Source organism: Amphiura filiformis, chromosome 13, assembly GCF_039555335.1.
Source record: "Amphiura filiformis chromosome 13, Afil_fr2py, whole genome shotgun sequence".
Lineage (NCBI taxonomy): Eukaryota > Metazoa > Echinodermata > Ophiuroidea > Amphilepidida > Amphiuridae > Amphiura > Amphiura filiformis.
The window spans coordinates 38,086,952-38,100,930 of NC_092640.1; the positions used below are offsets into that span (position 1 = coordinate 38,086,952).

At 36.7% G+C, this 13,979-nt stretch overlaps 1 protein-coding gene across 1 annotated transcript; it reads left to right on the top strand.

Annotated features, from left to right (window-relative positions):
• The first annotated feature begins 255 nt into the window (after nucleotides 1–255).
• Nucleotides 256–13,549, top strand: LOC140167640 (histamine N-methyltransferase-like). Its single transcript, XM_072190935.1, has 5 exons — nucleotides 256–484; nucleotides 8,204–8,329; nucleotides 9,982–10,094; nucleotides 11,491–11,695; nucleotides 13,146–13,549. Exons 1-5 carry the CDS (start codon nucleotides 256–258, stop codon nucleotides 13,547–13,549), a joined length of 1,077 nt encoding a protein of 358 aa, XP_072047036.1.
• Nucleotides 13,550–13,979: the final 430 nt, after the last annotated feature.

A 13,979-nucleotide genomic window follows, 5' to 3' on the forward strand; every position in this document is an offset into this window, starting at 1 on the left:
TTCATCAAGTCTGTATCCATAAATTTGATTACATTGAAATATAAATCTTTGGGAAGTTGGGAAAAATTGCTGTCAAAATTGAATTTATTATTAAAACAACCCTGTAGGATGATGCAGACAGTGAGTGGAGAGGGCAAGAGGTCATTAAATCATAGCATTATAAGATGACCTGTAAAACCTTACTACAGCCGAATTGGTCAACCTGGGAGATTTTGTCCTAACTCACAGGACATATGGCCCTTACTACACTGCAACATGGCTACATCAAATTTCCAACAGAAAATCCCACAACCATTATACTGTAACCATGACTGGTATTTATTGGCTCTCAATGAATATTATCAACAAACACGACGTCATGATATTATGGCAAAATGGATAGAAGAAGAATTTGAATCAAATGTAGTGAAGGTTTTATCTGAAAAATTTGGTGATAAACTTGATGATCAGCCATTGAGTGTGCTTGGTGTGGGCAGCGGTGAAGGTAAGGCAAAATATGTGATATTTAATGATAATGATTACAATTATACTTTTCTAACTACTTTTTACTAAAAGTAGGCCTAGAACTATAGGCTCAAAAATGTTGTTGTTGAAGGAATAATGGGACATTTAGGCAAAGATGGTAAGGGCAAAGGCTGATCGCGGGATGGGATGGGTGCCCATACTTTCGCGATCACCTGTTTTCATTGATATCCATACCATCACACTATACCCCAGCTTTATTCCTTCCGATGATGTGCGGAGGGTTACAGGCAGGCCTTTACGCAGGGGTAGGGGATATGGGGGGGAGCTGGCCTAATTTGCAGAAGTATAAAAAGTCTCCACAAAACGTACAAGTGTAGCAAGCAAAAATATCAGGTTTTGATAAAAAATGTCAGTGTTGACAAAATATTTGCAAGCATGTTTGCCAGAAAATATTTTAAAAATGCTAATTATAGTTATTGTACAAAAATATTCTTCTGATTAATTTGGTACACACCTTTATAAGGTGCATACCTTTCACTTAATGTACAACCAAATTGTTATGATATCACCATATATACATATATTACAGTACCTAAATGTGACCACATCACTGACACAGCCTATAATATTTATATCAAATATTATAATTTATTTGCAACAAAAAGCTTAACATCAAACTTATCAGTTAATGGACACATTAGCTGATGATTAGTAATTTAATTAACATTAATTTACTGTCAAAATCATGTATGATTTACTAGATAAATATAAACTAAAACATTCAATTGTGTCACATATTAGGTGCATGTACTTGTATAAAGACTGAATCAATATACAAATCATTTCATTCAAATGTTCCTACCTGCATTGTCATATGAAATCAAGCACAGCATGTTCCAGATTAGATTAATTAGTAAACATCTAGTAATGTCCTACATGTAAATCCATACATTTTGGACCACAAATAACTTGAATATTCTGCACAACTATATTCCAACTGCCAACAGCTAGCTACTCCATTTTGAATTCATTCAGTGACCTTTGACCATATACCCACCCACAATGCATTCTTAAGATGCTTTATGCTATTTCAAGGTCAAATTAAAAGCGGATAACCACCGGGTAATTCCTGCAAAGAAGTTTCTGGGAACCTTCTGGGTAACTCATTTGAAATTTTTTTTGGGAGACTTCCGGATGTCTACCCGAAAACTTTTGGATAACTTAATTAGGTATCCACAAGGTATCCAGCGGGCACTTTCGGATAACTCTGGAAAAGGTACCCGAAAGGTTTTTGATGACCACCGAATGGTCATCGGGTGGTCACCGGGAAACTTTTCTTTTTGCTATGGGAAGTACACCCTCTAGAACTATGAAAGTTGGTGTATATATGTGGCTACTTTACACTGCTGATTCCAATGCTGTAATCACAGACAGTATAGAATGTACCAATTGTAAATGATAAGTGTCCGAAATGGATGAAAACTTGCCTGGACCATTATTGGGGTGGTTCGTGGCAGTAGCGTAGCCAGCGCGGGGGAGGGGTGGGGCAATAAAATGTAATTGCCCCTCTAACAACAAATGAAGGAGAAAATCTAGAGGGCAAAGGAAAAGAAAAGGGTCAAGAAACCCCTTTTCAACCAAAATTCACCCCGATCATGGGCCAAAAGAGTGTAAAATACAAAATATTTGCGCGCTGCGCACAATAATGCTGTTTTCATCACGATCGTGATCATGAAATTATACCAATGTATTCCTCTCATCATAATGAGTCAGAAAAGTATAACTTGACGCACATCCGATATACAGTTCTTAATTGAATTATAGGCAATTTAGCATTGATATCATGAGCCGGCAGGTTCAAATCAATTTCTTCAACATGTTCAACAACATAAAGATATCCCATCCTTATACTAGGACCAATACCAACGATTATGCAACTAAAGACGATATCAAAGAAATTAACAACCGGTTAGACAAAGTTCTACAGGGGATTGATAAAGGAAATAAACAATGGGCTGCTATGAATGAAAGAGTGAATGATATAGAGGACCGCGTAGTGGCAAACGAACAAAGCGTGGCTACTGACCATGAAGAGTTTAACCAAGGGGGTGACACTAAATTCACGGTTGTTCTATTAGCAACGCAAAATCTATGAAAAATTCAGCTGGTTTAAGGTGGCTTTACACGATGAAATTTCCATTGCAAGGCCCATTACTTAGTGGGTGAGATTATGTCATGAAGCAATTCCTGGAGAGGGCAATCCCTCATTTGCATGTGCCGCATTCTTATTTAAATTAGCCACTGTGTTATTGCTTAATATTCATATGTTATGGAGAGCACTTTACACCACCAGATCGGGCAAGTCATGAATAATTTAGCGTTGTGAAGCCAAATAAACTTATTATTTCCCAGGCTTGAAAAAAAATTGTAGGCAGAGGTGGGAATCGATCTCGGTACCTCCCGGTTAAAAAGCGCAGTGCAACACCATTAAGCCAGCTAAATATCTGTTGTGAAATGTGTAACATTAAATCAGTAATAAAAGAAGTAGATTCAAATTGTAGAAAAGGGGAAATGTTTTTCCCTGCTCTAAAGAAAATAAAAATTGAGATCTTTAAACAAAATGTTACGGCTCTATTGAAAAAAAAAAAGATTGATATCAAAATAACTTGTCTATTTCATATTTATTTCACGAGGCGGCATTATCACAGACGAACACTGTATAGGCTAAAAACTAGATACTCACCACTACCCGCCGTCGTAGGTCAGTGGTAGAGCATCAGACTGATGATGCCAAGATTGTTGGTTCGAGTCTTCCTGTCAGCAATGTTTATTTTTGTGAATGCAATGCTACGATACCATTTGTTAATTTTTTTTATTTATTTATTTATTTATTTATTTGTTTATTTGTTGTTGTTTTTTAATGTAAATAATTATGTATTTATTTTGTTTAATCACTCACTCACACTCAAAGAGGGCTCTTGGTCGATCAGTTCATTTATTCATTGTTTGATGGTTGTGATACGTCTGTTGATCGAAATTGAATATCATATAATTTATTCATATTCATTGTTTGTGAATTGATTGATTGATTGATTGATTGATTGATTGATTAACTGATTGATTGATTTGTTGAGCCGGTGCAAGTGAGTGCGTAGAGGCGAGTTACTTGAACAAGCCTTAATAATTATAATTAATTAATAACTAACTAACTAACTAACTAACTAACTAACTAACTAACTAACTAACTAACTAACTCACTAACTAACTAACTAACTAACTAACTAACTAATTAACTAATTAACTAACTAACTAACTAACTAACTAACTAACTAACTAACTAACTAACTAACTAACTAACTAACTAAATAGCTTCCCCCTCTCAGCCTGCCAAAATATTGTGACCACCCCCCTGTTGGACATTCAAATTATTGGGATTCCAAATAATGATTAAATACATCAGATTTGTAGATGTAGGCCTACAATAAGAAAACTTAAAAAAAACAAACTAAACCGATATTTTACTCATTATTGACCATGGTAGGCGAAATCATCAATAGTGATTAAAGAATTTTTGTTCAAAATAAAATTTCCATATCATAAGCGTCCCCCCCCCCCGGGGTACTCACGTACAAGGTTTCCCACGAAAAATCCTAAAACATGGGTCTACTGAAGAAAAAATCCTTATACATGGGTCTCCCTTTTTCCGTGCTATGTGTGAAAAGGAAAAACATGCGGGAAAAACATGTTGCTTTTACTATTTTCAAGCTCAAATCCTTAGATATGGGTCCTTACTTTCCTGACAATCCTTAGATATGGGTACCTATTTTCGGTAAAATCGTGACCCTTAGAAATGGTTATGGGTTCGGAAGCTCGGGCCGCACATCCCCGGCGAAAAATAATCCAAGTACCCCCCCCAGGTTATCCTAAGCCTTTTATAAAGCGTTTAAAATCGCACCCCCCCATTTTACCCTCCCCAGGACTCAAAACTATTGCACAGCCCCTGATAATCTCCAAAATTATTCAATTGCTTTTTTCGATGGGCCTAAACTCTTGTAATAGGCCTACACATATTAAATACAGCAAGCTGCATTCAAATTATACATGCACGATACAAGTGGTATTCCAGAAACTCTGCACATCAGTGACATCACTTAATTAATATTACTACCGGTAGTGAACAGCAAGCTTCAAAGCTTGAAAGTGCGCCCGCTTTACTACCTGAGAGCAATCCGGTGGCGGCGTTTCAATTTATTACTTGTTTAGAAATCCACAAGATCAAATGGAACGGTGAGTAATGATTATTTACTTGTTTTTAAAAATAAACTTCTTAGGCCAGTAATAAACTACGTTTACGGCCGACAACTATAGTTTGAATGATATTTATTATCACACGAGGAAATAAAAACAAACGAATATGGCGCTTCACGTGACGGTAGGTCAGGTCAGTGGTCAAAGGTTTTTTATCGCTAAATCGCTGGCTGGATATCGTATCAAATTCAAGTGATACACTACCGTCGTATTATTGACACCAATTTCTAATTTCGACATTACTATTGCGAAAGGTTATTCCATTATCAAATTAGTAGACTTTCTGTAAAAAACAAATCATTGGTGCCTGATGGGAAATACTAGTACGCCATCACCGGATTGCTCTCAGCTCTGCTAGCTGGCGCTCTTTAAGCTTGCTACTCGCATTCAACAGGCAGAGTTCGCAAAACTAACGGCGTCGTTATTTGCCAACCCTAATTAACATGATCAAGGGATCGAAATTAATTATTCATAACCGATCGATAACTGGCCTCATTTTCTAAGTAGCAAGCCAGCGGGATATGTCATAGGTTTGCGTTGATAATAGAACAACCGTGAATCTAGTGTCACCCCTTGATTATGTGCTCACTGACCATGAAGCTGTGCAATTGATCGAAATACACGAAGCAATATGTGGCCATGCAATTCCATGAGCGTGGTCATAGATTTGGGGATATACTCAAAACATATTTAGTGGTTAAATTTTCATAATCATATCAAAATGGCACCTGTGCTGTCCAGACAGCAAAAGATCGCCGTCCTGTGTATATCTATACAACTTATCCTGAAGAAGAGGCGGAGAAGGAATTTCCGTGCCATAGGTGTTGCTTTGGAATTGGCCATGATGTTTTATTTGACAGCAACAGCATAGGCCTACAATGTAGCCTACAATGTTGGTGAATCAAGTTGGTCCCTACATTTCCCAAATGAATGCAGCGACCAGCTGGTGTTCATTCAGCTGATTGGCTGAAGGAGGTTAGATTGCATGCAACAACCTTCAAAGTAGAGCATGTCTCTACCTTTTTGCCTGATGCTTGGGGGATTAATTTGCCTGATGCTTGGGGGATTAATTCCTTGCAAATCCAAAATACACGGTGCAATCTTTTTCCAAGGTCTGTGCAACAGGCAATTGCATGGAAAATTGCATCGTGTAAACCGGCCTTTACTAGCTAGAAAGTGAGGCCAGTTATCGATCCGTTATAGCTCGTTATGAATAATTCATGTTCGACCCCTTGGATCATGTTAATTGAGTTTGGCAAATAACAACGTTGTTAGTTTTGCGAACTTTGCCTGTTCAATGAGAGTATAGCGCGCCCCCAATACATCTGGGCGCAAAACAGGCGAAAACGATCCAGTTTAATGAAATGGCGGACGGGTATTCCCATCAGGCACCAGTTATATGTTTTTTCAAAGAAAGTCTACTAATTTGATATGAAATGACATTTTGCAATAGCAAAGTCAAAATTAGGACTTGCTGTCAATAATATGAAGGAAATATGTGACAGAGGCAAGGTGAGAAATACAAGTAGTATTTAAGTTATAATAACCTTTGATACCCGACCTGACCTTCCATCATGGCGCCTTATTCGTCTTTATGTATTTCTATTATGCTCTCAAGTAAAATAAAATACCAATCTGCTCTGAGCAGACAATGTTACTTGGCTCCCAGCACGAATTATTGATTTTATACGGAAGTAAAGAAATGCACAGTGTATGTGCATGATGTGCAAGCATACTCCAAATATTTACGGTAAATCTGAATAGTGGTCACATGTTAACATATCATGTGTTCGGGAAATCACGTGGCAACATTTTAAGATTTCAGGCTTGTTTACTAGTTAATTGCCATTTGTACTCTTTATTATTTATCTTTGTTAATTAACATATATTTTAAATGCTGATAAATCGTGGTTGGCTACCCATGATATCTGTTAAATTCAATGTTTTATGAATATAATTCTACCACGCAGAGGGGGTCACGCAGCAGAATTTCACATCACCTGACTTAGCTACATTTGAAGCTCTGCTCTTCAAATTCATGTAAATTTCAAAGTTTATACATTTAATATATTTAATATGATACTAATTTTTTGTCATAACCAACTGGTACACGAAATATACTAGCTTATTACCTATACAGAAAGGTGATTATCAGCCTTCACTCAGCAAATTGACATGCCCGGCATATGCAGCCATTCTCCGTCTGGATAACCTGACTGTCGCCCTCAATACGTCTGGGCGCAAATTTAAATAACAATACGCTATTTACATATCAATGTGGCCTCATGCTAATTAAAGCTGCCCCATCCAGGAGTTCATCTATGGTTTAACGCTTAACAGATCGAGTTGGAGCCCTGGAGTCTAAATTGAGCAGTACAAGGGAGGAGCTGGCAAAAGCCCAAGAAAATACAAAGACACTACAAAACCAAGTTAATTCCCTAGAAGATAGAAACAAAAGAAACAATCTTATATTCGCAGGTATACCACAAGACCAAAATAATGAATCATGGGAAACGAGTGAGAAAAAGTAAGAGATGTAATACGTTCCCAAATGAAGATCGATCCAACTGGCATTGATATTGAACGCGCTCACCGTATCCCAAATGGGCCTACTCAGAATGGATCTAAACCAATTATTGTCATGTTCTCAAAGTACAAAGATAAAGAAAGGGTCTTGAGTAACACATATAAGTTGAAAGGGTCAAATATCTATGTAAATCAGGATTATTGCAAAAATACCCGTGATGTTCATAAAATCCTTCGTGAAAAAAGAAATGAAATCAAAAACGATGTCAAGAAAGCTGATATCAAATACAAAAAACTAGTTGTTACTGATCATGCAGGAAATGTTGCTTCATTTCATTATGATGAAGAAAGTAAAGAGGTCGTTTCCAAATAGGGGTCTGCCCATGGCCCTTTAACTGGTAAAACTAGCTTTGTGAAAAAAAAACACTGAACTTCATTGCTTGGAATGTAGATGGACTGTTCTCAAAACTTGATAATGCTGACTTTATTGAAAATTGCTTGAATTATGATATTATTTGTTTCGTGGAGACATGGACCACTGATGTAAAAGATTATGTGATTTTTTTGCCTGGTTATACATTATACGATACCCCTGGTAAGAAACCTCGTTTTGGTCGTACATCTGGTGGTGTTATGGTTTATGTCAAAAATGATATTGCTAAAGGTATTAGTAGAATTTCTACTAATCAAGAGGAATGCATTTTTCTTGTGTTATGTAAAACCTTTTTTGGTATAGATAAAGATATCATTTTGGGAACTGTGTATATTCCTCCTGTAAATTCCACTCGTCATTCAATTAATTCCAAAACTAGTATTGATACCTTAGAAGATGCTTTGAACACTATTCTTGTTGACTACCCTGATGTAAATATTATGCTTTGTGGTGATTTTAATGCTCGTACAGGTCATGAACTGGATTATATTGAAAATGATTCTATTGACTTTATTGTTGACACCAATGATGTCTATGATGAAGATGTTTTTGCTATACCCCGTGAATCTAAAGATTCTATTGTTAACACATACGGCCGTAAGTTGCTCTCTTGATGTAAACTGTTTAATATCCACATCCTGAACGGGCGAAGTGAAGCCGATGCTATGGGTGAATACACCTTTATTGGTGCGAATGGATCTAGTGTTATTGATTATGCAATTGTATCTACTAATATGTTCAATGACATTTGTTATTTTGAGGTAGTAGCAAGAGTTGAATCGTGTCATTTACCAATCTGTTGGTCTACTGAGACTAATGTTTATAATCTTGCCAGGTCACATCAGGACAAGGACATTAATACTACACATCACTATACAAAATACAAATGGGATGATCACCACGGTGCTCAATTTAGTAGAAATCTTGAGTCAAACATTTGTCAAGAAATACTTGCAGCGGCTAAAGGTTGTATTGTAACAAATATTGATTTGGCCGTTGAATTGATTACGCAGGCGCTCCAGTCTGCTGCTCAAAACATGCTTGTAAATAAAGAAAACCCTCAGAGAGTCGGTTTGAACAAAAATACATGGTTTGATAATGAATGTACGAAAACGAAAGCTATGAAATTTTCTTTGCTCCGTAAATTTAGAAGAACAAATAACATGAGTGATTTTACCAGATATAAACATGTTAAAAGTGTGTATAAAAGTTTGTGTAAAAACAAGAAATTTCAGTACAAATAAAATCTCCTGCAGAAGTTAGAGAATGTAATTTCTAATCCAAAGCTATTCTGGAATACTGTGAAAAGTATCCTGAATCCACATAAGACTGTTGCTCAATCCTCGTTGAGTATGGGTGATTGGTATCACCATTTCAAGTGTGTTTTTTAGTCACAATGACCATGTTGAAAATGACATCCACCTAAATGGTGCTGAAAACAATGAGAACTCATACAATGATTTAATGGAGATTCAAGTTGATGATGACCAGGAATGTGATATTGATTTGAATTCACCTTTAAGTATGGAAGAAATAACAAATGCCATTTCTTCTTTGAAGCCAAATAAGGCACCTGGGCTAGATGGCCTACCTAGTGAAATTTTTAAACATGTTTCTAGTGATGTTCTAGAACTTATTCATACATTGTTAAATCATTTGTTTAATAACGGTGTTTTTCCAACTGCGTGGAGTAGAGGAATTATTGTACCCATACATAAAAAAAGGTTCTATGGAAGAACCTGGTAACTATAGACCAATAACATTGCTTGATGTATTTGGGAAAATTTTCACCTCTATTCTGCATACAAGACTCGCTGATTGGTGTGATCAAAATAATAAAATTCCGGAAAATCAAGCTGGCTTCCGTAAAGGATATTCGACTGTGCATAACATTTTCACATTATACAGTGTCATTCAAAAGAAACTTCTCCGATCAAGAGGGAAATGTTATTGTTTATTTGTTGACTTCAAACAAGCTTTTGACTGCGTCTCAAGAGAAAAACTTATGGCGAAATTAATCTCCGTTGGAATCAGAGGTAAAATGAAGAACATTTTGACAGGCTTAAACAAAACCGTCAAAGCCTGTATTCGCAAAGGAAATACAATCTCTGAATTTTTAACATGTACTACTGGACTCAAGCAAGGCTGTCTACTTAGCCCATTACAATTTGCTCTTTTTATTTCTGAACTGTCAAACTTTCTTGATAATAACGGTGCTCATGGATTTCAATTGTACCCTGATATCACAGAGATCAACTCACTTTATTATGCGGATGACATTGTTATTATGGCTGATACAGTCGGTGGACTCAAGAAACACATAGCCTCTCTCCAAGAATTTTGTTTGAACTGGGAAATGAAGGTTAACATCAATAAAACTCAAATCATGATTTTCCGGAAAGGAGGGCGCATTCGAAGAGACGAAGCTTGGTTTTATCAAAACAATCGCCTTGATGTTGTTAAATCGTACCGTTACCTGGGTATCATTGTCTGGTACTGGTAATGCATGGGGCAGAGCGACACGAGCATTGGCTGATCAGGCGAGTAAGGCGTTGAACGCACTTAGAAAAACGATGTCTGCCGTTGGAAATATTTCTTATGACTCATACTTCAAGATATTTGATACAACAATTTTGCCTATTCTTACATACGGCTCTGAAATCTGGGGTTACAAAAAATATGATTGCATTGAAAAAATTCATTTCAAAGCATGTAAACATTTTTTACAGATATCTCAAAACACTCCCAATAATGCTGCTGTTGATGAATGTGGTAGACTTCCAATTTATGTTACTTGTATGATTCGTTGTGTTAAATTTTGGTTCCAACTCTAAATATGGACAATAACAGGTATCCAAAAAAATGCTACCTTATGTTATTGTATCTTGATGACAGAGGTAAATCAACCTGGGTAATGCATGTTAAAAACATTCTTTTAATGCATGGCTTTGGCCACGTTTGGTACAATCAAGGTGTTGAAAATAAATGTCTTTTTATGTACATATTTAAACAAAGACTTGAAGATGTTGCAAAACAAAACTGGTATTCTGATGTAACTTCACTTGATAAGCTACGCACGTATTGCACTTTCAAGTGTCAATTGACTCCTGAAAAATATCTTTTTGATGTAAAAACACGCCTCATATAGGCGTTTTTAGCTAAATTAAGGTGTTCCAGTCATATTCTCAAGATTGAAACAGGTAGAAGACTGAAATTGGATTTGGAGGACCGGGTTTGTGATCTGTGCAGGGATGGGAATATTGAAGATGAATATCATTTTGTCATGGTCTGCAAGTTTTTGATAAGATTCGTCAAAAATATCTCCCATTCAGGTATGGATCGGAACCGAGTCCCCCAAAATTCATATCACTCATGAGTTCAGATACACCATCTGACATCAGTGGTCTCTCATTATTTGTTTTTCACGCTATGAAACTTCGTGAAATGATTGAATTTATGTAATTATTTCTTCATGTTATTTATATGTCTTCCTCATATGTAATTATTATATTTGTAGTGCAAAGGGCCAAGGGCCTATATGTACAAATAAAATCTAAACTAAACTAAAACCATCCATTTTCTGTCAAATTGAGTAAATATATCTTGGAACTTTAACAGCTAATATGATTTTTCTTCCAATAGGTTATCAAGAAACATTACAGCTGAAGAAATTGGAAACCAGATTCTCTCGAATATCTGCAACCGTCATTGAACCAAACACCGAGCAGATCTCCAAATACCAAGAAACCGTGCGTTAGAAAAGCAGCGACATTACAGGCATTGAATTCAAGTGGCATAACCAAACCTTCCAAGAGTTTGAGAGATCTATGGAACCAGAGCAGAAGTACCAATTCATCACCATTGTCCATTCCATGTATTATGTTGGTGAAGTAGAAGAAAAAGTCCAAACGTTCTATGAGTTATTGGAACCTGGAGGGATAATATTAATGATACTAAAAACAGGTGGGTAAAATACCCAAGGTTACTCGATTTTTCTGTTTTGAGAAATTTTGAGAAGACATAGTAATTTTATGCCGATATAATTATAATACACTAACATGGTGTAGAAAGTGTGCATGTAATAGAAAGAACACCAACATTTAATCACAAAGGAGTATCAGTTAACGCATCAAACACAAAACGTTTTACATGAAATGTCAGGTTATATAAAGAGTATAAAATGTTTTAATAACATAAAGGAAATTATTGTGAATACTTGATGCAAAATGTTCTACCATAATGTTGACAAAATATTTAGCAATAACATTTTGATTACATGTTTAAATGTTTTTGTGGTGTTTTGTTTTCATACAAAATGTTTTAAAAATGTTTTCATGAGACAAATACTAATTCATTATGCCTGGACATTATGCATTTCAAGCAATTCCAGAGCTGTTGCATTTAGGGATTCAATTATGTTTCACCGTTGTTCTTCACCGATTAACAACGATGCGTCCGCGTCGTCTGAGTGGTTTACTTCGCGAGGTCAGCTTTAACGGTGAAACATGATTGAATCCATTTCAACAACGAAACAAGCTAAAGATGTCTAATTCACATGATTCTTTCATTCGGAATGTCCATTTGTCATTGCCACTCGAGACGATCGCGGTATTTCTCTGTTGATATCGGCAATAAATAAGAATAAAACGGTAATAATTAGCTGCTACCGTCAACATAAGAGAGTTAGGGGTGCATTCATATATTTTCATGACTAAACGATTGTTTATGCCCGAAGGCTTTAGCCCAAGGGCATAAACAACGTTTAGTCATGAAAATATATGAATGAACCCCGTTCATGCATACGCAACATTCTGCTTGCTGTTATTTCCCTCCAAAACTAAAAATACCATCATTTTAAACTAAAACTACCAGTTCCTTAACATTTTTAACAGTTTCTCCATCGCTAATTGTAAGAAAACGTTTTCTTGCTCAGTCCATCGTGCTTGGACGCGGGCGAACATCGCGTACATCACTCGCGCTTTGCGTAAATAGCTCGCGAACATAGACGCGTAATATCCTACTCGCGAGCGTCCATCAGTTCTCGCGCGGCTTGTTTATGACCGGAACGCCGGGTATAAACGAAACGTTGTTTATGCCCGCCTATCCATAGACATACTTGTTTGTCTGGGCGCCTATCGACCAATCACGCATGCTGTTATATAGCGAGTATGTATAAATACATGTTTACGGATACGTTCCAGGCATGACGAATTTTACGCGCTCATGCGTTACGCCTACGCGTAACCTTGCGTTCGCGTATACGCTACTGGACAGTTGATTCATAACGGATTAACAACGGTTGGCTCTTGTACAAAGGTATAGGAAGAGTTGTTGAATATGTGTTTAAGGAATGAAACATTATGATCTTATAGCAAGACCATAAACAGTATATCCCTTCATCTTTCTATCGTAGACTCCGGTATGGCATTGCTTGCAAAGACATTCCCACAGCTAGCCGTGGAAGAGCAGACTCCAACAACTACTGCTGAATCGTATAAGGTGAAGACAAACTGTTTCATCACCTCTACAGATGTGAAATCTGTTCTCAGCAAGTACCAGATGGCTTATACTCAATCTTCTTACACACTATCAGCAGATGTAACCACCTGTTTCACCCAAGATGAGATGACACCTGCCACCAAGCTTGTTCTTGATTTCATCACAATGACAGTGAAGTTTCAGGAATCAGTATCAGACGAAACCTTCAATGAAGTCATGGATTTTATCAAACGTAATACACTTGTCAAGAAAAGTGATCAAGGTGGTGATAAATATTACTTTGATACTGAATGTGATATTCTAGTAATATCAAAATAGGTAATATGTGACAACATTATGATCCAATCAGACCAAAGTTGGCAATAAGGAAATTGAGATAGGCACAAATAAGGAGCAAGATAAACAACATGAATAAAAGCTCCCTTTAAAAAGGTAAACCAGTTTCAGTTGAGAAGGGGGTCTTGAATAAATGTACATGTGGTGCTCATGTTAACCTTATAAACTAACAAAATTCCTCAAAATCCCCCCACGGTATGAATCGACGGCAAGCGCAATCATTCATAATGTGATTGGGCAATAATCATCCAAGCACATTACGCACGAAAACGCTGGCCGGGCCATCAAACTACACATGGCTAGCCTGACCCACAGTCTTGCCCTTGGCACTCACAGGTTCCATGGTTTGAAACCAGGCCAAACTTGAGCAAACAGATTTTTTTTTCATTTCCTCTCTTTCTTCCTTCTTTCT